General features: G+C 44.1%; 1 protein-coding gene across 6 annotated transcripts in view; it reads right to left on the bottom strand.

The window, feature by feature from the left end:
• The window catches only part of LOC111952400 (dynactin subunit 1), a 30,689-nt gene extending 5,273 nt beyond the window's left edge, over positions 1–25,416 (bottom strand). The window contains exons 1-27 of one of the 6 annotated variants that reach the window (XM_070435185.1): positions 25,248–25,416; positions 20,955–21,209; positions 19,003–19,087; positions 18,658–18,689; positions 18,457–18,474; positions 17,747–17,770; positions 17,269–17,322; positions 16,396–16,566; positions 16,050–16,073; positions 15,446–15,643; positions 15,012–15,216; positions 12,148–12,226; positions 11,853–12,012; positions 9,034–9,138; positions 8,526–8,717; positions 8,178–8,294; positions 7,817–7,969; positions 7,518–7,684; positions 6,198–6,366; positions 5,737–5,805; positions 5,421–5,542; positions 5,251–5,341; positions 4,820–4,981; positions 4,003–4,134; positions 3,709–3,834; positions 3,370–3,512; positions 2,809–2,975 (exon numbers count right to left, since the gene is read on the bottom strand). In XM_070435185.1, coding sequence (XP_070291286.1) covers positions 2,809–2,975; positions 3,370–3,512; positions 3,709–3,834; positions 4,003–4,134; positions 4,820–4,981; positions 5,251–5,341; positions 5,421–5,542; positions 5,737–5,805; positions 6,198–6,366; positions 7,518–7,684; positions 7,817–7,969; positions 8,178–8,294; positions 8,526–8,717; positions 9,034–9,138; positions 11,853–12,012; positions 12,148–12,226; positions 15,012–15,216; positions 15,446–15,643; positions 16,050–16,073; positions 16,396–16,566; positions 17,269–17,322; positions 17,747–17,770; positions 18,457–18,474; positions 18,658–18,689; positions 19,003–19,087; positions 20,955–21,182 — 3,193 coding nt within the window. In that variant the 5' untranslated portion in view covers positions 21,183–21,209; positions 25,248–25,416. The remainder of the gene's footprint in view (positions 1–2,808; positions 2,976–3,369; positions 3,513–3,708; positions 3,835–4,002; positions 4,135–4,819; positions 4,982–5,250; positions 5,342–5,420; positions 5,543–5,736; positions 5,806–6,197; positions 6,367–7,517; positions 7,685–7,816; positions 7,970–8,177; positions 8,295–8,525; positions 8,718–9,033; positions 9,139–11,852; positions 12,013–12,147; positions 12,227–15,011; positions 15,217–15,445; positions 15,644–16,049; positions 16,074–16,395; positions 16,567–17,268; positions 17,323–17,746; positions 17,771–18,456; positions 18,475–18,657; positions 18,690–19,002; positions 19,088–20,954; positions 21,210–25,247) is intronic. The other 5 variants (XM_070435186.1, XM_023971043.2, XM_023971051.2 and 2 more) reach the window with 5 other exon arrangements.
• Positions 25,417–26,578: the final 1,162 nt, after the last annotated feature.

The following is a 26,578-nucleotide window of genomic DNA, read 5'->3' as shown; positions in this document are numbered from 1 at the left end:
GATGGGGTTGAGGTCAGGGCTCTGTGCAGCCAGTCAAGTTCTTCCACATCGATCTCAACAAACCATTTCTGCATGGACCTCGCTTTGTGCACAGGGGCATTGTCATGCTGAAACAGTAAAGGGCCTTTCCCAAACTGTTGCCAGAAAATTGGAAGCACAGAATCGTCTAGAATGTCATTGTATGTTGTGGCGTTAAGATTTCCCTTCACTGAAACTAAGGGGCTTAGCCCGTACCATGAAAAACAGCCAAACTATTATTCCTCCAACAAACTTTACAGCTGGCACCCTGTATTCAGACAGGTAGTGTTCTCCTGGCATCCGCCAAACCCAGATTCGTCCGTCGGACTGCCAGATGGTGAAGCGTGAAGGACAGACAATTTTTACACACTATGCGCTCCAGCACTCGACGGTCTTGTTCTGTGAGCTTGTGTGGCCTACCACTTCGCGGCTGAGCCATTGTTGTTCCTAGTCGTTTCCACTTCACATTAACAGCACTTACAGTTGAACGGGGCAGTTCTAGCAGAGCAGAAATTTGACGAACTGACTTGTTGGAAAGGTGCCACGTTGAAAGTCAGAGCTCTTCAGTACGGGCCATTCTTCTGCCAATGTTAGTCTATGGAGATTGCATGGCTGTGTGCTCAATTTTACACACCTGTCAGCAACGAGTGTGGCTAAAATAGCCGAATCCACTAATTTGAAGGGGTGTCCTCATACATTTGTATATATAGTGTACCTCTCATCTTATACCTCTCACCTTCAGTGTCCAAATAAGAAAATACCTCTCACCTTCAGTGTCGAACTAAGCATGTAATTGTGTTGACAGTCATTGATTTAAAAGTAATTTTGCATCAACCCCAGGCAGGCAATATCAGTAGCCTAGTCAAACTCTGCGATGTGTGCAGCTTTTCACGCTGACCAGCAAAAATGTAGGCCTATTCCTGATCTTGCACAAGTGAACATCACCTTCAGTATTCAAATGTTTGTAAAATAGCTTGCGCAAAATTACGCTTTATTAGTTGAGCGTCAACCAATGTAATATCGTAGGTTATTTTTATCAAATGTGCTTTTGAAAATTGTGTTTTACCGGAATAAAAGTAGCATAAGCTACCGCCAGAGATAACTCATCTGGCTCACATGCTGATCGGGGGCGCTTACATTCAATTTCATTTTATTGCTGAGGGTGAACCTGAACAATTTGTTTTGGTAGTTTTGCTTGAAACAAAAATCTGTATATTTTAGATATACATGGTAAAGTTGATAATTTCACAACGAGGACAGCAATCACCAAGTCTTGTCCAAACGTAAACTGTCTAAACCATTCAATTATGAGACAGGGTGAAAWCCAAAGTTGTGCTCTATACTCATTGGCTATGTTATACCAAATGTTTCAATTCAATCTAGCTCTAACACTTTTTATCTGCTAAAATGACAAACTAATTAGCGGGTGATGGTGATTTCAGATCAAAAGTGTGGGGGCGGGGGGGGTTGGATGACAAAATGCTAACACTTAACAAACAGGCTGACTCGTGTGCGCAACCGTTGAAAAATAAATTTAGAAATCAATATTATTCAATTATTGCGCCAACGAACGTTTGCGTTGCCAAGGGCTAAAATATAAGTCAGTTCTATTTGTGACGCAGATCACGGTGCAAGTCCTGCCTCTCCCATCTCCTCATTGGTTTATAGAAGCGGGTACCCACGTGCCATCTCCTCATTGGTTATACCCACGTGGGTGACTGAAAGACGAACGAGGTCGGTGGCGGTAATGCACCTAATTTATGAAAGTTGCCAATCGCAATATAAAGTCAAGAGAAGAAAAAGCCTAGGAGGAGAGATGACTAGAAACGATTCGTTTGACCGTTTTATGTGTGGATTAATTGTCGGAGTAGAGGACCTTGTGCATTTCAGGTAAAATAACAACTCCGAGGACAAATTAGCTAGCAACTGCAAGCTAGCTAGCTAAATTGCCATAAATGTTTAATGCTTTTCGACCTGTCCCCAAATTAATGTAATTGGTTCAGAGTTTGTTTTGATATTTTAACCTGCATGTTGTGATCGCATTTGGTGTAGGGGGACAAAATAAATGTATGCACGATGGCGCACGCACGCAGCCGGTTTGGGTTCCGTGATAGTGGGGTGGTAAAGTTTCTCTTCTGGCTTAGCTCAGGTGCCTACATACATCATACACACACACATCTCCTCAGACAGATCCAGCTCATGATCTCCATCAGCAGCACATTTTCATTTAGAATGGAAAGCTTGTGTGTATGCAACAAATGTTAGTGCACCGAATTGTACCGCATCGAACCGTTCCTCTAATCAAACCAATCGCTTCAAACTAAAACATATCGCTCATGTATCTAGATAGGTATCGAATCGTCTTGAAAATGGAAAGATGCCCATCACTACAGACAGGCCTACACACCTCTTTCGTGCCACAGCTCCACCAGAATGGAATAGGGCAGGCTGCTGGAAAAGATTTAGCTCCAATAATTTGCTTTTGTCAATGTCATGATAACCCTGTCCCTCCTGTAGCATGCGAGCTCGCAGTCTTTTTTTTTTACATTTTACATTAGCATTTGACATTTTTGGGATGGCCGCTAGGAGGCGATAACATTGTCTATCGGGCGATTTTCTAAGTACAAATTCACGACTAAAGTTGATTTCGCACAAACACTACATGGCTTTTTCCATGTCAATCTTCTGAAACAGCTTCATCAGAATATGAGTGATGGTATAATGTGAGGTGTCAGGTGCGTTATATAGGTATAAAGGCGTGCGAGGTATCAAAAGACTCAGGAGACTCACCTCCGGCGGTTCCTGAGATGATGGATGCGATGCCAGAGGCAGGCGGGGCCCTGAGGCCCTCGATGGTCACCTTTGACTGGTTGGAGAGACGCTGCTTCAGCTCCGCTTTCTCTGCCTCCAGCTGGTCGATGTCTGCCTGCAGGGCGTCCATGGTCTCCTCAAACTCCCTGGGTTGGGGAGGGAGGTATGGATGGAGGGATGTAGAGTGGGGGGTAGGGAGAGAGAGTGAAAAAAAAAACGTAGGTTATACACAAATACTTGATCAATGTAATACATCTACTATGTGAATTAAAATAATGTCCTCTCCTGGCTCTACAGCAGGCAACGATGCAAAAACACTTATATTAGGTGAAAATATGCCATCTCTCCACCAAACAGACTATCTACCATCTTCACCCCTACTCCTCTCTTACATCTCCCATATGTTGATCTGAAAGGCACTGGGATAGGAGAAAGCAAAATCCATTGCACACAACTATACACAGACAGAAGTGTCCTGATTCTACAAAATCCTCCTTCCTTCCTTAATAGTCCCACAGCCACCGTGTTCCCCGGTCCTACTTCTCTTTCTTCTTCAGCAGGGCGAGGGTCTCATCCAGTTTGGTCTGGATCTTCTCCACGCGTTCGTCTGCATCTTTAGTGGACGTATCCAGCTTCTTCTCTAGCAGGCTGAGACGCACGTGGGCCTCACTCAACTCCTCTCCCTGGGTTAGAGAGACAGGAAGGTGGGAGAGAGAGACGGAGAGTGAGTGAGAGTGTGCGGGTGTTCATGTGAGAGACGGTGAGTGTGCATGTGCAACGCGAGGGGGAAAATGTGTGTGTATAAGAAAAAGTACAAGGATGAGAATAACCGTGTGCATCTTTGTGTGTGCGAGAGAGAAAGGAGAGACATGACCGTACCTTGATCTTGAGGGACTTCTTGAGCTCCTTGATGACGGTGTCTCTGTCCTCCAGTTTGACTCCCAGACCCTCTGCGTCAGTGATCTCTGCCCTGAGGGCCACTGCACGAGCCTCTACCGGGGGAGTCTATGCAGGGAGAGAAGGGGAAGAGAGTGATTAAATTAAATGGGGGCAAAAGTGCTACAGACGTAACATTCTTAGTTTTGAAAAGGCTAGAAAATTTGAAGACATTCAGTCTCCAGCCATACCTCCCACCTAGTGTCATACTCCCCCCAGCCCTAGTCCCGTACATACCATTCCCTGTGGTCGCTCGGCGTCATACTCTCCCTCCTGCATGGCGGTAGCCATCTTGTTCATGGTGGAGATGACAGAGCTGCAGGACTGACGCAGACACTCATGGGGGTTCAGGCCATGGGACCCATACACCTGGAGAGGAGGGAGAGACAGAGACTGTCAGAGTGTTTGAAGGGGTCAGTTTGAGCAAGACAGAATCACTACTCTTGATCACAAAGTAGTTCTTTGGGATGTAAAGGTGATATTTTCTGTTTATTATTGTTATTATTTTTATTGTAATTTCACCCCAATTTCGTGATACCCAATTAGTAGCTACGATCTTGTCTCATCGCTGCAACTCGCCAACCAGCCCGGGAAAGGTGAAGGTCGAGACATGCATCCTCGAAAACATGACCCGCCAAGCCACGCTGCTTCTTCACACACTGCTCCCTTAACCCAGAAGCCAGCCGCACCAATGTGTCAGAGGAAACACCTTTCGACTGAAGTCAGGTTGCAGGAGCCCGGACCGCCACAAGGAGTCGCTAGAGCGCAATGAGACAAGGAAAGTTCCCTGGCCAAACTCTCTCCTAATCTGGACGGCGCTGGGCCAATTGTGCGCCGCCCTATGGGGCTCCATGTCACGGATCGAACCCCAGACTGTAGTGGTGCCTCAGATCTGCAATGCATTGCCTTAGACCGCTGCGCCACTCATGAGTCCCTCAAGGGGATTTTTAATACTAGATCAATGATTCCGTGCAATCCAACTGCAATGTAGTCAATCGCAAACATGCAATGATCAGTCTATGTTCAATCTATATTCAGTATATGGTCACTGTACCTGTTCAACAGCCTTGAAGGCCACGTCCTCCAGTTTGAGGGTGTTGAGCCCCTCCTGTTCCCCTAGAGGGGCGACCATCTGCGCCCCCGCCGCAGCTACCTCCTGTAGCACGGCAACCACCCGCGTCAGCTGACGCCTGCAGTCCGTTAGAGTCTCTGACACCTGCCATTGGTCCACAGAACTGTCAGTCAAATTCTCATGCAGTAGTCCCGGTTCCACAAATGCAAAGTTGAGTTGCATTACTGTACTTTATGAGCTACTGTAAACACTTGGCCCTGCGCTCCAAACGCCAGCACAGTGGGTTTGGGTTAGGTGCAAGACCTAAGAAATGTGGTATATATCGGAGCTCCAAAGATACTGTGAAACACTTGGCCCAGGGCTAAAACTCCCCAACCCAAACATAAGACCTAAGCATAGCACAAGGCGCATACCGGTGCGCCAAAGGCCAGAGCGGCAGGCACCCCTGGCACGTCGGTCCCTGGCATCCTGCGTCTGATCTTCTTGCAGAACTGTTTGATGTCGCTGCAGGGGGTAAATAACAAAAATATAAACTGAGATAAATTGATCTACATAGAAATTACATATTAGTATTGTATTAGACCTGCAGGATGTGTCTAGGTCCTTCAGCAGGATGTTCAGGTCAGCCCCCTCTTGCCCCGGCTGCAGGAAGGCCCTGAGACGCACCACCTCAGCACCCATACAGTCCAACGCACTCTGGATGAACTGGAGGTCAGAGTTCAAAGGTCAGAGGTCAAATTCGGTTCAGTGTTATAACTGAATTTAGGGAAGATATGTTTGTAATAGGCTACAAGGGTATTTTCTTTTTTTAAATATAGTCTTTCTAGCAATTGTATAAGAAAATAATGTTTTTCTTAATAAAATGTAATAGTGCTTTTGTTGATGAAGGATAGTTGTACCTTGATGTGATCAGCCAGCTGCACGGTGCAATCTTCAGTCTGCTCCGCCAGGTGGATGCTGTACAGTTGCTGCAAAATAAAAACAGATTAGTCAATGAGTGGCTTACAAGGCCCTACTCATAGCATTGATTAACTTATAGTATATAGTATGTCAGTGCTGAGGTGTGTGTGTGTGTGTGTGTGTGTGTGTGTGTGTGTGTGTGTGTGTGTGTGTGTGTATAGAGTTGAGAGAATGAGCACAACTGAGTGGACAGAGCGTGTGGAGTGTTCTCTGTCAAGAGTGGTCAAGTAACTAGCCAAATAAATGGTATGGTGAAGCAATAGTACGTCTTGGTCCTAGCTCTTTCTCAAGAGTGTACAGCATGTGCGGTCAATTGTGTGTTATTTATTGAGTGTCAACAAGAGTTTGTGTGTGAAGTGTGTGTTCTCTGTCGCGAGTGTTCAGGGTGTGTATTGCCTACCTGGTAGTACTTGATGGCCTTGGTGAGAGGCTCCACGTGTACAGTCTCATCCAGCTGGTCTTTGTGCAGCAGGTCTATAAAGAAGTCTAGGGAACGCTCATGGACACTCATCTCTGAGTAGAGAGTCCCCATCCGCTTATACACCTCCACACTGCAGCAGTTCAGAGATCTGAGGGAGAGTGGGAGAGAGAAGGAAATGTATGAACTTCCTGATTTGGCCTCGTTTTCAGAAAGAAATTAAGTGGCCATGACTGAAGCCAAACAAGAGATGTCCATTCACCCTGCCGAAACAGGTCTTGTGTCTTGCAGTCGCCTAGGCTAGCTGTTGCTAGTCAACTTTTCTCACCAATTAGTTTCAGCCGGCTGGTGTGCAACCGTGGTAAAGTTGGTTTGACATTGGATAGCCTATCTCTGGGGCTAGTTATGGATCGTAAATAAATGAACACAATGTAAATGTCGCACATCTTTTCGTTCTCATTAAACACTATTAATATTTGTATATGCATTTCTACAACGCATAGTTGGTTTGAGGTTTTTAAGTCATTGAAATTTGGAGCTATTAACCTTTTAATATAGTGTCCAATATTGTGTAATTTACTGATGGTCCCCAGCTACCCCCATGGGGATATCGAATGTCAAACCAAATTGACCATAGGCATTAAGATCGGGCGTGTGCAGCTGCACTGCAAATTGATGCTTACTTGGGTTCTGCCAGCTGTGTGCAGGATTGAAATAAACCCAATCCAAGAAAAACTGTTATGTTACCCTTCACAGTTTTGGACGACACGGACTTCATGACCAAAACGATCCTATTTACACGCTGTAGTCCATTTTTACACTAGAATAAATGTTTCTGACTCATATCGATGCTACATAGGCCATTTTCAAAACGAGAAGTTGCTTTTTAGGGGCATTRGCTCTTTAAAGAACATGGCACTCCTTGATTTCCCCTTGCTCGATTATCATTAGATGTACTCTATAGGAAAACAAGTGTGATCAGGCAGGCGAGACAGAGAAAGCAGCCACTTCAATATGCTGTTACTATCTTAGAAGTATAAGTGAGATTATAAACTGGGTGGTTCGAGCCCTGAATGCTGATTGGCTGACAGCCGTGGTATATCAGACCGTATACCACAGGTATGACCCAAAAAATATTTGTACTGCTCTAATTACGTTGGTAACCTGTTTATAATAGCAATAAGGCACCTCTAGGGTTTGTGGTATATGACCAATATACCACGGCTAAGGGCTGTATCCAGGCACCCGTTTTGCCCTTAGCCGTGGTATATTGACCATATTGCTTAATTCTATCCTCCTTACTGTTCATATTTGTGCAGTGTGGCCTGTAGCAGGGTTAGAGAATACACCAGTCCAGAGGCAAAGCTGAGTTGTTCTCCAGGTGGTCCTCTCATCTTCATCCCAGTCCTCTCCACTGGGTTACCATTCAGATCAAACTTCTCCTGGGCCTGCTTGCTGATCAACTCAGCCTACAGAGAGGGAGGAACACACACATTAGGCACACACACACACAGTAAGAATCTTAAATACTCACACACATTCCTCATCACATTCTGAGCTTGTAATACTAATCAACTGGAACACACAGACACACACAATACCTTGCAAATGAGTCTTGGTATGAGCAAGAGCACCAGAATACAGTCGTGGTCTCCTCCATGACGCAGGAAGGAGTCGGGCATGAAGGAGGTGAGGAGAGACACCTGTCTGTTGGCCTGGCCCACCTCCATCTTCCTCAGCTCCATCTCGATGGCCTGGGGAGACACACGTGAATAGGATAAACATGTTATTTGTTGTTGTAACGGTATATTCTCACACATCCTGCAATTATAGGCCTTTAAACAACTACATTCACTGATAAATATTTGATGTAAAATTTAAAATAAAATAAAAACGGTGATCTGGTGGTCCCTGTAAAGGAACCACTGCACTGAACTGTATGTATGTGGGACACTTTCTTACCTTGGCGTAGGCCTTGGTCTCAGCAAACTTGATCTTGAAGTCAAACAGCTCAGCAGGAGGCTGTTGGACCTGCTCTGCATTGGCATTCTGAGCAACGGTCAGCTCCCTGTTGGTATCCTACACACACAATTCATATACAAATAACCAAAATAAACCAGTCAGCTAACAAGACCTTTCCCATTTTGCCTAAAGGCTGATGTATTCAGGATGTCAGTAAAACCCTGACTGAGAAACAAGTTCACAGAATCGTTTTTTTAAACTATTAACAACAATAGTGTGTTTAAGTGTCCTTCTTCCGATTGCATGTTGTATGACACTACACTGAAACAATGAATTCAAACTCTATACCTGTAGGCTGGTGGTGAGCTCGCGATACTTGTTGATGGTCTGCTGATAGTCAGCCACGGTCTCCTGAGCGGCCTCCACCCTCTTCTGGGCCTCTCTCACCCTGGCCCCGTTCAGGTCCAGCTGCTCCCTCAGCTCCATCTCCGTCTCCCTGCTGTTCTCCTGCAGCTCGTCATTCATCTCGTTGATCGCTTCCTGGAATGGGTCAGAGGTGGTAGGGTGTCTTATGTGGTGGTGTGGTGAATATTGAGTGGACAGGGTTCAAACACAAAGGGTGTATCTCGGTCTCTAAAACAGAGTCCTTACCAATATAGTGTGCACACAGCAGGGGCATAGCATTGACACAGAGTTGGTTATTCAAAACATAAGAGTTGGTATGGGTGTGTGAACTCAACAAATCACTGACTACTCAAACCATACAAAGTAACAGGGTTGACATTGATATTAAGGTAACGGGGTTGACATTGATATTAAGGTAACAGGGTTGACAGGAGTATTGATTTGAACTCACCAGGTCTGTGACAGTCTCTCTGAGCTCTCMGACTTTCTCCTCCAGGTCCAGATTCCTCTCAGTCAGAGTCTCCACCATCTCCTCTGCCCCGAGAGCAGCATCAACCTAGGACACACAACATCTCAATTATATAGAACTTTTTACAAATACGTATGTTGCAAAGCTCTTAAAAGCAACTTAGGCATATACAACAACAAAAAATACACATACAAATAAGAGTAATCCGAAGTGACACTAGCATAGAAAAACTTCCTAGGTTGTTCTTAGAGATCATTAGGTAACCTCAACCTGCTTCATCACCTCATGTAGTATACAGTGCATTCGGAAAGTATTCAGACCCTTTGACTTTTTCCATATTTTTTATGTTACAGCCTTATTTTAAAATTAATTAAATAAAAAATGTTCCTCAATCTACACGCAATACCACAAGATGGAAATCGGTATTTAGACATTTTGCCAAATGTATTAAAAATAAAAAGAGAAATAACTTATTTACATAAGTATTCAGACCCTTTGCTATGAGACTAGAAATGTAGCTTAGGTGCATCCTGTTTCCATTGATAATCCTTGAAATGTTTCTACAACTTGATTGGTCAATTCAATTGATTGGACATGGTTTGGAAAGGAACACACCTGTCTATATAAAGTCCCACTGTTGACAGTGCATGTCAGAACAAAAACCAAGCCTTGAGGTCAAAGGAATTGTCCATAGAGCTCCGAGACAGGATTGTGTCGAGGCACAAATCTGGGGATGGGTACCAAAAACAATCTGCAGCATTGAAGGTCCAAGAACATAGTGGCCGCCAACATTCTTAAATGGAAGAAGTTTGGAACCATCAAGACTCTTCCTAGAGCTGGCCGCCCGGCCAAACTGAGCAATCGGGGGTGAAAGGCCTTGGTCAGGGAGGTAACCAAGAACCCAATGGTTACTGGAGATGGTTGTCCCTCTGGAAAGATTCTCCCATCTCTGCAGCACTCCATCAATCAGGCCTTTGTGGTAGAGTGGCCAGACGGAAGCCAAAAGTCTCTGAATGTCCTTGAGTGGCCCAGCCAGAGCCCGGACTTGAACCCGATCGAACATCTCGAGAGACCTGAAAATAGCTGTGCAGCGACACTCCCCATCCAACCTGACAGAGCATGAGAGGATCTGCAGAGAAGAATGGGAGAAACTCCCCAAATACAGGTGTGCGTATTTTTGGTAGCGATTACAGCCTTGAGTCTTCTCGGGTGTGACACTACAAGCACCCGAGAAGACTCAAGGCTGTAATCGCTACCAAAAATGCTTCAACAAAGTACTGAGTAAAGGATACTTATTGAAATGTGATATTCAGTTAATTTGCAAAAATGTCTAAAAACCTGTTTTTGCTTTGTTATTATGGAGTACTGTGTGTAGATTGAGGGAAAAATCWATTTAATAAATTTTAAGGCTGTAACATAAAAGAGGGAAAAGGTATAGGGGTCTGAATACTTTCCGAATGTGCGCGCCCGCACACACACACAAACTACCGTTCAAAAGTTTAGGGTAATTTAGAAATTCCCTTGTTTTTGAAAGAAAAGCACATTTGTTGTCCATTAAAATAACATCAAATTGATCAGAAATATAGTGTAGACATTGTTAATGTTGTAAATTACTATTGTAGCTGGAAACGGCAGATTTTTTATGGAATATTTACATAGGCGTAGAGGCCCATTATCAGCAACCATCACTCCTGTGTTCCAATGGCACGTTGTGTTAGCTAATCCAAGTTTATCATTTTAAAAGGCTAATTGATCATTAGAAAACCCTTTTGCAATTATGTTAGCACAGCTGAAAACTGTTGTRCTGATTAAAGAAGCAATAAAACTCTTCTTTAGACTAGTTGAGTATCTGGAGCATCAGCATTTGTGGGTTCGATTACAGGCTCAAAATGGCCAGAAACAAAGAACTTTCTTATGAAACTCATCAGTCTATTCTTGTTCTTGGAAATGAAGGCTATTCCATAAGATAAATTTCCAAGAAACTGAAGATCTCGTACAACGCTGTGTACTACTCCCTTCACAGAACAGCGCAAACTGGCTCTAACCAGAATAGAAAGAGTGGGAGGTCCCAGTGCACAACCGAGCAAGAGAACAAGTACATTAGTGTCTAGTTTGAGAAACAGACGCCTCACAAGTCCTCAACTGGCAGCTTCATTAAATAGCACCCGCAAAACAGCTCTGGGTCTTCCATTCCTGTGGCGGTCCTCATGAAAGCCAGTTTCATCATAGCGCTTGATGGTTTTTGCGACTGTACTTAAAGAAACTTCCAAAGTTCTTGACATTTTCCAGATCGACTGACCTTCCTGTCTTAAAGTAATGATGAACTGTCCTTTCTCTTTGTTTATTTCAGCTGTTCCTGCCATAATATGGACTTGGTATTTTACCAAATAGGGGTATCTTCTGTATACCACCTCTACCTTGTCACAACACAACTGATTGGCTCAAACGCATTAAGAAGGAAAGAAATTCCACAAATTAACCTTTTACAAGGGACACCTGTTCATCGAAATGCATTCCAGGAGACTACCTCATGAAGCTGGTTCAGAGAATGCCAAGAGTGTGCAAAGCTGTCATCAAGGCAAACGGTGGCTACTTTGAAGGATCTCAAATATAAAATAAAATTTGATTTATCCCTTTTTTGGTTACTACATGATTCCATGTGTTATTTCATAGTTTTGATGTCTTGACTATTATTCTACAATGTAGACAATAGTCAAAAGAAAAGAAAAACCCTGGAATGAGTAGGTGTCCAAATGTTTGACTGGTACTAATACATAAATAAATAAAACTGGCTGACTAACCTGCTCCTTCAGCTCATCAATGGTGGCCTCAGCCTGCTTCATCTCCTCCTGTAGCTTCTCCTTCTGGGTCCTCAGAGTCTCCAGCTCTCCATTCTTCTTCTCCATCTGCTTCTGGAGCTTCACATGCTCCTGCTTCTCAGAGGAAGACAGGTCACGCATCCTGGGAGGAGAGATAGTTCTGTTAAAGCTCAAACCAAAGGGAAACATTATGGGTTGGTTTTCTGGACAGATTAAAATGAATCCTGGAGTAAAATGTTCAAGGGAGATTTTTTTTTWTTTTTTTAAACACACTCACCTGACCAGAGCCTCTTTCAGTCTGCTGTTCTGCTCCTCCAGCTGCTTGACATGGTAACTGGAGGCAGCTCCATCAGAACCTGGTGAAGAAATGCAGTTAGGTTACGTCTCAACTTGCCAAGCAATACTGGATAAATCACAGCTACTTTGTTTGTTTGTTTGTTTGTTTGTCTAAGGAAGTCTCAAGGTTTTTCTCACCTGAGGTAGAGTATCTCATGATAAGCTGTAGACCACACTATCTGTATATTTCGTAGCTGTCTACATACCACCACAGACCGATGCTTCTAACAGCATGTTAAATGTGCAACCAGAGGGAAAAAAATTAAAGACCACCTTTACTCCACACACAGACGCATACAAAGTTCTCCCTGCCCTCCATTTGGCAAATCTGACCATAATTCTATCCTCCTGATTCCTGCTTACAAGCAAAAATGAAAACAGGAAGCACCAGTGACTTGGTCAATAAAAAAGTGGTCAGATGAAGCAGATACTAAACTACCGGACCATTTTGCTAGCACAGACAGAATATGTTCCGGGCTTTCAGGAGCGGGACTTAAGAAATCCCGCTATGCCCTCCGACGAACCATCAAACAGGCAAATCGTCAATACAGGACTAAGATCGAATCGTACTACACCGGCTCCGATGCTCGTTGGATGTGGCAGGGCTTGCAAACCATTACAGACTACAAAAGGGAAGCACAGTCGAGAGCTGCCCAGTGACACGAGCCTACCAGACGAGCTAAACTACTGCTATGCTCGCTTCGAGCCAAGTAACACTGAAACATGCATGAGATCATCAGCTGTTCCGGACGACTGTGTGATCATGCTCTCCGCAGCCGATGTGATTAAGACCTTTAAACAGGTCAACATCCACAAGGCCGCAGGGCCAGACGGATTACCAGGATGTGTCCTCCGAGCATGCGCTGACCAACTGGCAAGTGTCTTCACTGACATTTTCAACCTCTCCCTGTCTGAGTCTGTAATACCAACATGTTTCAAGCAGACCACCATAGTCCCTGTCCCCAAGAACACTAAGGTAACCTGCCTAAATGACTACCGACCCGTAGCACTCACGTCTGTAGCCATGAAATGCTTTCAAAGGCTGGTCATGGCTCACATCAACACCGTTATCCCAGAAACCCTAGACCCACTCCAATTTGCATACCGCACCAACATATCTACAGATGATGCAATCTCTATTACACTCCACACTGCCCTTTCCCACCTGGACAAAAGGAACAACTATGTGAGACTACTATTCATTGACTACAGCTCAGCGTTCAACACCATAGTGCCCTCAAAGCTCATCACTAAGCTAAGGACCCTAGGATTAAACACCACCCTCTGCAATTGGATTCTGGACTTCCTGACGGGCCGCCCCCAGGTGGTAAGGGTAGGTAACAACACATCCGCCACGCTGATCCTCAACACGGGGGCCCCTCAGGGTTGCGTGCTCAGTCCCCTACTATACTCCCTGTTCACTCATGGCTGCACGGCCAGGCACGAATCCAACACCATCATTAAGTTTGCTGATGACAACAGTGGTAGGCCTGATCACCGACAACGGTGAGACAGCCTTTAGGGGGGAAGTCAGAGACCTGACCGTGTGGTGCAAGGACAACAACCTCTCCCTCAATGTGACCAAGACAGGAGACCAAGGAGATGATTGTGGACTACAGGAAAAGGAGGACCGAGCACGCCCCCATTCTCAACGACGAGGCTATAGTGGAGCAGGTTGAGAGCTTCAAGTTTCTTGCCATCCACATCACCAACAAAATAACATGGTCCAAGCACACCAACAGTCGTGAAGAGGGCACAACAAAACCTATTCCCCCTCAGGAGACTGAAAAGATTTGGCATGGGTCCTCAAAAGGTTTTACAGCTGCACCATCGAGAGCATCCGGACGGGTTGCATCACTCCCTGGTATGGCAACTGCTCGGCCTCCAACTGCAAGGCACTACAGAGGGTAGTGCGAACGGCCCAGTACATAACTGGACCAAGCTTCCTGCCATCCAGGACCTCTATACCAGGCGATGTCAGAGGAAGGCCCTAAAAATTGTCAAAAAGACTCCAGCCACCCTAGTCATAGACTGTTCTCTCTGCTACCTACGGCAAGCAGTACCGGAGCGCCAAGTCTAGGTCCAAGAAGCTTCTAAACAGCTTCTACCCCCAAGCCATAAGACTCCTGAACAGCTAAATCAAATGGATACCCAGACTATTTGCATTGCCCCTCCCCCTACACTGCTACTACTCTCTGTTATTATCTATGCATAGTCACTTTAATAACTCTACCTACTGTACATATTACCTCAATTACCTTGACACCAGTGCCCCAGCACATTGACTATGTATCGGTACCCCCTGCATATTTCCCCGCCATTGTTATTTACCGCTGCTCTTTAATTATTTGTTATTCTTATCTCTTACTTTTTGGGGGGGGGTATTTTCTTAAAACTGCATTGTTGGTTAAGGGCTCGTAAGTAAGCATTTCACTGTAAGGTCTACACCTGTTATATGTGAAGTGAGATTACTGATGTGACAAATACAATTTGATTTGTTTCTTAGGAAAAAAAAATCTAATTACATTTGAGTAGCTACTCAATAATCCCTGTAGTAAAAAGGGATCGACAATAAGCTCCAGGAAGGACGAGACGGAATACATTTTGCAATTTTTTACACCAGCACACTACTAGTGACCTTTGACCTTTCTCCTCAACCTCACAATCAAAATTGTGTTACTTCCAAATTTGGTAACAGGTCAATTCAAGGTCAATTCAATCCAAACAACTTTATTTCCCCCCTTAAGAGCAGGTCAACACGCTACCAATCATTTAACATTACCACCCTGTCGAGTGAACTCTGACCTTTCTCCTCGACCTCGTGTTTGATGATCTCCAGGTCCATAGTGAGCTCCTCCATCTTCTCCTTCAGTGCCTCCACCTCCACCTGCAAGCTCTCCGACCGCTCCTCGGCCATCTCCTTGTCCAGTGTGGCCATCTCGATGGCGTCCGCCGTGTCTGACATCTCCTCCATGTAGCGGTCCTTAGACTCCAGGGCCTCCCGAGCATCCTGAATGACGAGAGCTAACATCAGTAATCTCACTTCACATACAAGACAATTACATCAGTTACCCTCATCAGTTACCCTGTAAGAAAAATAAGAACTTTTGCCAAATAGAATATCATGTTTTACTGTTCATTGAAAATGTTTCTTATCTAATAGGGAAAGTGGACAGGTACCCATAAAGAGACATCAACGTGATTTATTCATTTCTATGGTGGGTACTAGTACTTGTTACCTTCTTGGCCTCTTTGAGTTGTTTCTGCAGGTCGGCCTGCTGCTCCTGCATCTTGGTCTTCCATTCCTGCAGCTGCTCCAGCTGGATCTTGTACTTCTCCAGCTCCTTCAGCTTGACCTTGTCCTCTGCTCGCTTCATCTTCAGGGTCTCCAGTTTCTCCTCTAGATCCTTCACCTGACCTCGCAAAGACTCCTCCTCCTGGGGGAAGAACGGAATAAAGAAGTGGAAAGAGAGAGCGGCAAGAGGGAGGTGCACACAGAGAATCACTTCATGTTGATGTGTGGTCAATTGGGAAAGGCACTTTTAACCCCGAGAGAGGGGATAGTTGACATCTCAGAGAGTGACTGGAGTCTAAAGCACCCGCATATAAAACCCGCACACAGCTCAAATACACGCTCCCACCACCAAGAACCATCGTTGCAGTGACACAGTTCCACTGACATGAAACCAAAGATGGAAACTCTGCCCTCTGTGGGCACATTGGGGAAGTGCAGTAGTAGTGAGGTTGAGGAGAAGCACTCTTCTGAAACACCCTGTGAACTCAGTTAGTCAAACAACATGCCCAGGCCAGATCTACGCATGCGTCCAGATAATGTTACCCTACCTGCTTAGATACGGGAGGCTCAGCCTGTTTACAATGACAACATGAATAGAACAGTCAACAGATGATATGACAAATGAGGAAACAATGGATTGAGGTGATATTTTGGGCTTAGATTAGTGGTCCCCGATTTTGGTTCTGGAGAGCTTCAGGTTAGCCAGGCTTTTGTTCCAGCCCAGCACTAAAAACATCCATCAACTTATCAAAGTCATAATGACTATTTGACTATTCTTGCTGTGCTAGAACAAAAGCCTACACACAGTGCACACACTGTAACTCTCAAGAACCAGAATTAGTGTACACTACCTTAGCTAATGATCTAATTGGGCAGAGCGTGTTGTGGACTGACCTTGCTAGGGGTGGCAGGGGGAGGCGCTCCGGGCGTGGCGGGGGTGCCGCTGGGCAGGGGGACGACGGGAGCCCCCAGTGCACCCTTGGAAGACAGGCTGCCCTCACTGACATCCTCCCTGGAAAGAGAGCTGGACAGACCAGAGGCCGGGGTGGCTAAGACTCGGGGGGTCTGGGGAGGGGAAGAGAAGAGAAGGGGGGCAGGGAGAGATGGAGAAAAGATAGAAAGAGAAAGGGGAGAGAATAGGAAGGAATCGAGAAATAAAAGTAAAACGCATGTAAAAGAGAAAACTACATCCGTGAGACAGTACCATTACCCGTTAATCCCAGTGATCATAGTGAAAGAGACTGCCACCCAGAACACAGGTACATAGCCTGGTCCGAGATCAATTTGCTGTCATTTGCCCATAAGGAGTTGGCAAGCGAGCAGAAACAGACTGGCACTCAGGCTAAGAACAGACGAACAAACCCATGTGAACTAAGGTCAACCCATGGTAAAGTGAACCTGTCATAGTGAGTCAACACACCTGGCACACAGGTGATAAAACGCCACACCCAGTGCCATATAAGTCTCCCCTTACTGTGCTGATCTGGCCTACAATAAAAAGTATCAACTGTCCTTGAAGGAACTGGCACAGGTTAACTGAACTATATGGAGAAAGGTGAACTCTGGTCGTAGATGGTTGCTAAACTACAGCAGCAAGTTACTGTTTCCCTTTTGTGGGGACTTGGGTTGAAAAACAAACTATATACGCTGTAGTCATTCCAGTTATTGTAAGGATTTTGACCTTTGACCAATGACCAGAGTTCACCCCTCCAGGACGTGAGTTGGTCTCTCCCTGGGGGGAGGGGTGGTTTGAGGCCTGGAACGTACCATGAGGAGGAAGGGGAGGGAGCTGGAGGAGGAGAGGCAACCAGGAGTGTTCAACTGTTGTGTGTGATAAAGTAGACTCTGTTAGGGCTCAAAGAACTGTCTGCTCTCTCTTCCTGTGGGCATTCTCTATATCAACTTTATACACTCTACTACACCCACATTCTATAGTTAGGCCGATGCAGATACACACACTCCATGTAGAGTGTGTGAAATACTGCATGTTAAATATTGGCTACTATTGGAGTAGACCTATATGATGTACACTGTAGCAGGAATATCGCACTCTGAACATCATTTCTAGACTGTAGATGACTTTTGCATTCCTAATCTGTTACATTCATGCTACAACATCCATACCTAAGAGCTATAACCCATGTTTCATTTCATAGGATACACAAAATGACAGACAGGTGAACTCTTCCCTCTTAGTACCCCTGTTACCTCACTGAATGCCTCAGTCTGATATTCAAAAGCTCACCTTGGTACTACGGCGGGTTACGAACTGGAGGAGGGTGGGTAGAGGCGGAGGAGAGGATAGAGGACACATACACAGATAGACATACATAGTCCCAGCAGAGGACGCGAGGGCAGCAATTAGCAGTACGAGAGGAGCAGAAATACACAGGGTTAAGATTAGTCTACACACACAGATATCACTCTACAGGCAGGATTACTACTGTGTGTTACTGGATTAACCACTGAAGTCTTTATGCAAGTATGTACTGACCATAACTACTGTGTTSAAAATCTGAAGACATACTGTAATAGATTAGTGGGTGAAGGCGATTTTTTTTTAAGTATATCAAATTAGTTCAAATTCAAAACCCAAGTGATGTCCAGGCACAAACACGGCGCATCACAATGCAAGCAAGCATACACTTGTCTCAGAAAGGTTAACCAAAAAATACAAATCTAAAAAAATGTGCATAACAGCCCAAAAATGTGAATCATGCTCCCAAATGTCTCAAGAAATCAAAAGGGAAAAAAATGTGCACACAAAATGTCCATGTAAAACAGTTGAGGTATGAACTGCGAAAGACAAACTACAGAAAATATATTACTGTTGAGCAAAAATATAACCCAGAATAGCCAAATTCTAAATTTAAAAAAATGCTGATGTGTTGGAAAAGAAAACGTGACAAGCAAGGACCATGGCAAGGCAGATGAGCACAGTTTAAATATCTCTACCTTCTTGGGAATGTGCATCTGTAACGGTATTCGGGGGGGAAAGGAGAGAGGGATAGAGAGAAGTATGGGAAAGGGAGGACAATCACTTGAAAAAAGGAGAAATGGGAGGGAGGGGAAGAGAGGGACGGGGTATAAATCAGCACAAGGGCACAAATCATTCTAAAACAAACAAAAAATATATTGTCTGTATTTTTACTGCACCTGTTTGACTGATTTCGGAGTCTCAGGAATGTCTGGGGGGAAAAAAAGATTGTTCTCTCAAACTCATTATAGTTTATAAACTACTTGTAAAAAAGAAAAAATGGTATCATCAATGTAAAGTTTTACAGTGTAGCATACGATTAGCACCAGGGTCAGTATTCACAGTCTATGTATGAGTGCTGATCTAGGATCAGGTCCCCTCTGWCCATGTAATCTTATTAATAATCATTTGAAAGGCAAAACTGATCCTAGATCACACTGCTGCTCTGAGACGCTTTATGAGCATGGGCCCAGACCCTGTAGGGGGCCAAAATGACGGTATAAAAGCTTTGTTATCCAGCTCACCTTTCTGCTTGGGCAGGAACTTGGCAGTGGCCGCCTCTGGGGTGTCTGGAGAGGTGGCACTGGATCCATCTTCCACTAGCTGGATCTGACAAAGATAAAGAGGGAGAGAGATGCTCAATACGTCAGTCCACCACAGAGTGCGTGTTTGTGAATACTATTGTTCCTATGCAAGTAGTTTATGCCCACTAAAATGAATGTCTCATCATCAAATATCATCTCATCCCCTTATGCGTGAGTGCGTGCATCTGCATTGGAGWGCATACGGAAAGTATTCAGAACCCTGCTGTTTAATTATTTGTTACTTTAWTTTTTTTATTTTTTACTTAACATATTTCTTTTTCTTAACTTCTTAAAAGCATCATTGGTTAAGGGCTTGTAAGTAAGCATTTCACTGTAAAGTCTACACCTGTGATAAATGTGACAAATAAAATTTTATTCGATTTTTTTCCACATTTTGTTACTTTGCAACCTTATTCTAAAATGGATAAAATAATTCCCCACCCCCCCTCTATCTACACACAATACCCCATAATGGCCAAGCAAAATCAGTAAAAAAAATAATAATCTGAAATATCACATTTACATAAGTATTCAGACTTTACTCAGTACTTTGATGAAGCACCTTTAGCAGCAATTACAGCCACAAGTCTTCTTGGGTATGACACTACAAGCTTGGCACACCTATATTTGGGCAGTTTCTTCCATTATTCTCTGCAGATCCTGTCAAGCTCTGTTAGGTTGGATGGGGAGCATCGCAGCACAGCTATTTTCAGGTCTCTCCAGAGATGTTTGATCGGGTTCAAGTCCGGGCTCTGGCTGTGCCACTCAAGGACATTTAGAGACTTGTCCCGAAGCAWCTCCTACATTGTCTTGGCTGTGAACCTTTGCCCCAGTCTGAGGTCCTGAGCGCTCTGGAGAAGGTTTTCATCTGTACTGGATCTCTGACTAGTCTCCCAGTCCCTGCCGCTAAAAAACATCCCCACAGCATGATGCTGCCACCACCATGCTTCACCGTAGGGATGGTGCCAGGTTTCCTCCAGACGTGACACTGGCATTCAGGCCAAAGAGTTCAATCTTGGTTTCATCAGACCAGAGAATCTTGTTTCTCATGGTCTGAGAGTCCTTTAGGTGCCTTCTGGCTAACTCCAAGCGGGCTGTAAAGTGCCTTTTACTGAGGAGTGGCTTCCATCTGGCCTGATTGGTGGAGTGCTGTAGAGATGGTGTCCTTCTGGAAGGTTCTCCCATCTCCACAGAGGAACTCTGGAGCTCTGTCAGAGTGACCATGGGGATATTGGTCTCCTCACTGACGAAGGCCCTTCTCCCTCGATTGCTCAGTTTGGCCGGGAAGCCAGCTCTAGGAAGAGTCTTGGTGGTTCCAAACTTCTTCCATTTAAGAATGATAGAGGCCACTGTGTTCTTGGGGACCTTCAACGCTGCAGAAATGTTTTGGTACCCTTCCCCAGATCTGTGCCTCGACAAAATCCTGTCTCGGAGCTCTACAGACAATTCCTTCTACCTCATGGCTTGGTTTTTGCTATGAAATGCACTGTCAAGGGTGGGACCATATAGACAGGTGCGTGCCTCAATGTCCAATCAATTGAATGTACTACAGCTGGACTCCAATCAAGTTGTAGAAACATATCAAGGATGACCAATGGAAACAGGATGCACCTGAGCTCAATTTCGAGGCTCATAGCAAAGGGTCTGAATACTTATGTAAATAAGGGATTTCTGTTTTTTATTTTGAATAAATTTGCTGACAGTTCTAAAAAACTATTTTTCGCTTTGTCATTATTGGGTATTGTGTGTAGATTGATGAGGACAAACAATTTAAATCAATTTTAGAATGAGGCTGTAACGTAACAAAATGTGGAAAAGGTAAAGGGGACTGAATACTTTCCGAATGCACTGTATGAAGTGTCTATATCGTGTGACGTGTAAGCTTAGCTTACCTGGGACTGGCGCACGAAGATACCACAGTTCTCATCACATTGAAAGTATCTCTTCCCCTGGACCGTGCCGTCGTTCTTGCCCTTGGGCTCGTCCAGGATCACGCCCACCCACTTGCCAGTGGCAAAGAGCGTGGCGCCCACGTAAGCCACCGTGCCACGCTGACCCTTACCGATCACCTCCACCACCGAGCCCACCTTGGCAGGCTTGCCGCCCCCGTCCGCACTCATCTTGCTCAGGAGMGGGCTGCTGAAGAGCTGGGGAGGGGGGAGAAAGAGGGGGACACAGAAGGACATTAGAGGGTGGAGCAGAGTCCACTAATGGTTGCTGGAAGGACAGAGAGCAAGGACTGTTGTTGTACACTGAGCCACTGTAAGTGGTCAGTAAGGACACTTTGATTTTGTTATCATTAAGACTTTAAACCATGAAATGTGTCATTTAAGTGAATAATAGTTGATGGGGGGGGAATGGATATGCCATCAACTCGATGCCCCATTAGTTGCCTGGCTACCCAGACTCGCTGCACCACGCCCACGGACGTTAGTTTCTTCTCTGCAAGGAGTCTGGATCAGAGTACCTCCCCGATCCCGGGCCCATCTGATTGGTCCAGAAACTGATGGGTTGGGCCGGAACACGTGGGTGAAGCGGCGGTTTGTAAATTCGTCATTGGCTTTGATACTCTGAATGGTTAGAGCCAATCCAATCGCTGATGACTTTGTTTTGCACAATGCCTCTCGTCACCACAAACAACTTCAATGTTGGCGGTCTCAGACTCAAGTGAAGAAGTGGGCTCCCGAGTGGCACAACGCAGTGCTACATGCATCACTACAGGCACCCTGGTTCGAATCCAGGCTCTCTCACAACTGGCCGTGATTGGTTGTCCCATAGGGGGGCACACAATTGGCCCAGCGTCATCTGGGTTTGGCCGGTGTAGGCCGTCATTGTAAATAAGAATTAGTTCTTAACTGACTTGCCTAGTTAAAAAAATATTAGAGTTAGTCGTCAGGCTACCACATTTGGCATAGTTCCCTGTGAATATCAGACAGCTGACTCCTGTCTACTAGCTAGGCCATATAGACAGCTATGAAGAAGCTGAGAGGGAAAATATATGATAAAAGGCCTATTCCACAACAAGAACTAGATTCAAAAAACATATTGTTGATGACATATCATTAGGCCTAGTTCCCTTTGTCTGAATGTCAACCAGCTGACTCGTCGATAGCTAGGCCAGACAGCTGACTGCTGGGACACAGACAGCCTGAGGACACAGTCACACACCCAGTCATATGGTTCAGCACCCTGTAACCATTACAGCCAGCAGACACACAGACAGCACCACTCACTGTCTAGACACAGAGGAACTCATTCATAAAAATGGTCAAATGGGGGCAGTGGAGGATCTTGAAACATATTTCGGTCTTCGGCGAGGCAATGCCATGTGAGATGAGACCAGATTCACGGTAGCTAGCCTTATGGATATCGTCCGAAGGGCAGACAACTGGGAGGACTAGCCAGGATCCAATCATGGCAGGAAAATGGTGTTAGAAGAAGGAGAAGCTGAGTTCCCATGTATGCCATTGGTAATAACATTGGAATAAAATGAACCACCAGGAAATACCCTTCAAAACTGGAATAGTCCACCCATCCTAACCATGACTTCTTCAGATGAAGAGGTGAACAGATCGTGGAGCCACAACATGTTAGATCATCATCACCAACATCATCATCATCTACAGGACCTTGCTGTATCGCCTGCACTGTGAGTAAAACCATTATTTTATCTTCATTTCTTTGCCAGCAATATCAACACGAAAACTCCTCTTGATACCGTTCTGTTCTCAAAAGGTGGCACAATAACAACATTTTTTAAATGTAAATCAAATCAAATGTAGATAGCCAATTACTAGTCATAGGCAAAATAGCTGACTTTTGCTGTTTGTTCAATCAAATAAATGTAGCTATAGCCTAAAGACAAGCACTAGCCTAGTTTTAGGCAGAATATCAGATAGGACTCACCAAGCTGCCCCGGCCAATACCCAGGCCCATCGCCGGGACAGCCACAGAATGCCGCCTGCGCATTCCAGCCATATTGACTTGTCTTATTTATCACCAAAAACAATTGTATCAAACAAAGAGTGAACGCTTCGCTCTCTCTCTCTCTCTCTCTCCTCTTAACTTCTCTATATGTCCTTGCAAGAGGAGACAGGAGAGGAGTGCAAAAGAGGAGGGTCTAACCGGATGCTATAGAGTGGTGAGGAGGAGTCGTCTACCGTGTCCGGAAGAGACTTCACCGTTAATTTTCTGGATTCAGGGTTCACTCAAACATTGTTTAAATCTTTCCTTTAGCATTAACAGTTAAAACTGATTTCGGGACTGTAAATCGATTCGCTCTCTTTAAATAGATATCATCTGATGTAGCCTATTGTTTCAGTCTCTGAATTGTTTCATCGAACTTTCGCTGCCAGGGCCAAAAAAATAAAAAATCTGTCTCCTGATTTAACCGAGTGTGCATAMGCACCCAGCTAAATCCTGTCCCAAGCTTGTTTTTCCCAGTTTTCCCTTGCTAAACTATTCCAGTTTTCATCATCATTGCCCAACTTCATAAATACTGGACCCTCAACTTCAAAACTCCTTTGCTAGTTATACAATCATGTCACTAAGAAATCCGCTGGAAAGAAACTTAAATTATTTATTGTTTGTAGAATAGTCATGACTGGTTCAAACCATCTGTCGTAAGACAACTKTGGCGAAGGATATCATTGCTACTTAACACAGATCAATGTTCAATTTTGAGATCCACCGGCGTCATTGGCTTTTATTTAACCTTTATTTAACTAGGCAAGTCAGTTAAAAACAAAATCTTATTTACAATGACGGCTTACCCCAGCCAAACCCTAACCCGGACGATGGTGGGCCAATTCTGCACCGCCCTATGGGACTCCCAATCACGGCCATTTGTGATACAGCCTGGAATCGAACCAGGGTCTGTAATTATGCCTCAAGCACTGAGATGCAGTGCCTTAGACCGCTGCGCCACTCGGGAGCACCCAAGGCTTAAGGTTAGCTGGACGTTTCTGACTGGTCTTGAAACTGTGACAACTGGTAGCCTCTCCCTGCTTGGCTCAATGGGATATGTAGTGATTTTTTCCAACACAAACAGAACACAGTCTGGTACCTTTAACGTTTTTTAAACCGACTATCGTATTTCTTGATTAAATCAGACTTTATTAATATAATGAGTAATCCAAGAACGTTACAGGCTAATTGACATGAGAAAACTAGAGAAAATAGCAACTCTACGGAGKYCAAAGGTGTACAATGAATGMCTAAATTACTTCCGGACACAAAGAGTCTGCAAAGCTCCTCCTCACCACTGTTATTGATGCTTCAGCATTCAACAAACGTCACAATTCTTTGAAGTGAGCCGGTGTACWTCTGCCCAATCCCAGTAAGTAAACAATAACATTGTAGTCTCCCTGTAGTAGACTGATAAGGATCTCTGTAGCTACAAAAAAAAAATCATCACTCAGTCAGTGTGAAAGAATGCGTTTCTAATTATGCTCACGCCAGCACCGTCATTGTCACCAATGGAAATGCTCATCCTCAGTAGTATCTATTTCAGAGGTTGTTAGTTCATCCTGCCGAAAGTATCTTTGTCATTTAAATTAACAATTTTTAATGTTACAGATACCATCACCTGTCACATTAAAAGTAACAATCGAAATGTAATTGCTAGTTGCGGGACCAAGCTAGGTGAAAGCGTCATCAAGCACAAACATTATAACAGTTGGCAAGCTAAGATAGCTAGTTAGCCAGCTAGGTTCAGTGGTTCAAGTTAATTAAGGGAACGTCAGTTAGCTAGTGAGGGACATAACCYGCGCATGCGCGACTAGCTAGATATTTAGGGTGTGTTTCGCGGAGGACTAYGCAGTTAACGTTACACTAAAGATTATGGTAACGTTTGCTAACCAGCTAGCTAACGTTAGTCAGTCAAAATATGATTGTAAAGTTAGCTCGAGCAAACACATCAGCTAACGTTAGCTAGTTAGTCTGTCAGTACTGTTAGCTACCCTGACTACTCTACTAAATATCTCTTCATAGCTTCAGTTTTCCAACAAAAAGTAGCACTAACGTTAGTGAGTTATCAACTAAATTAATTTGCTGCTAGCTACAGTAGCTAAATCAACAATAAATGCAATTTCATTAGCTATCTAGTGAACGTTAGCTAAATGCTAACGTTAAATYGTAGTCTAAACGTCAATCATCTTGAAAAGATAGCTAACTTAGCCACTTACTTGCAAATAGACAAAGTTATGTTCGTTGAAAAAAATCAACTGATTTGCCAACGAACTTGTTGGTATAACACTAGAAAAAGATCTACAGGTAGGGTTAGTTAGCAAAATGCAATGTCCACCTAGCTAACGTTACACCAATTTAGTGTTCGTTGCACATTTTTGTCAGAATAAAAGTCGTCTACTTCCGCTTCTTTGGAATTCAGCATAAAAGTCCGTCTGACAAAAGTGACATTTGAAATGTGTWCATTGGAATTTTATTACAGTAGTTTCAATAACAAGGCCCAATACATAACACATTTCAAAACATCTGAGCCCTATWCTACGAATCAGGTTTAAGTCAGCAASGTCAAATGAGTTCAACTCAGGATAACCTTTACCACGAAAGTGGCTCACCTTTTAGCTAGATACATTTCTATGGCAATGTAGATTCAGAACTAACCTGCTCTGCTCTGGGGCAGGTTAACTCAGGACTAAATCCATTTATTCTGAATTAAGTGTCTGAGCCACAACCCAGCTAACAACAAATGTTCCCATAACTTTTGGGGCAGTGGGTAGCCTAGTGGTTAGAGCATTAGACTAGTAACCGAAAGCTTGCAAGATCAAATCCCCAAGCTGACAAAATAATTCCCAAGCTGACAAGGTTCTGCCCCTGTACAAGGGGCCTAAGCTYTTATTGAAAATATGAATTRATTCTTAACTGACTTGCCTAGTTAAATKAAAGTAAAATAAAAAACTTATAAAGAACTTACCCAAGACATAGACATATCTGATATTGGCAGAAAGCTTACATTCTTGTTAATCTAACTGCACTGTCAAATTTACAGTAACTATTACACTGAAATAATACCATGCTATTGTTTGAGGAGAGTGCACAATTTTGAACATGAAAAGTTATTAATAAACAAATTAGGCACATTTGGGCAGTCCTGATACAACATTTTAAATAGCAATCCAATGGTTCATTGGATCAGTCTTAAACTTTGCACACACCTTGATTCCATCTAGTGGCCYAAATCTAAATTGCACCTGGGCTGGAATAATACTTTATGGCCTTTCTCTTACATTTCAAAGATGATGGTACAAAKAAATACAAAAGAACGGTTGMTTTTTTCTTTGAATTATCTTTTACCAGATCTATTGTGTTATATTCTACTACATTCCTTTCACATTTCCATAAACTTCAAAGTGTTTCCTTTTACAGGGCCTATCCTTGRTTCAGGGCCTGAGCTACAGGCAGTTAGATTTGGGTATGTCATTTRAGGCGAAAATTGAAAAAAAGGGGCTAATCCTTAAGAGGTTTTAATGTTCTAGACATGTTAAATGAGAACTTT

Source organism: Salvelinus sp. IW2-2015, linkage group LG3, assembly GCF_002910315.2.
Source record: "Salvelinus sp. IW2-2015 linkage group LG3, ASM291031v2, whole genome shotgun sequence".
Lineage (NCBI taxonomy): Eukaryota > Metazoa > Chordata > Actinopteri > Salmoniformes > Salmonidae > Salvelinus > Salvelinus sp. IW2-2015.
Note: the sequence above shows the minus strand (reverse complement) of the source record. Positions and strands in the feature narration are given on the sequence as shown.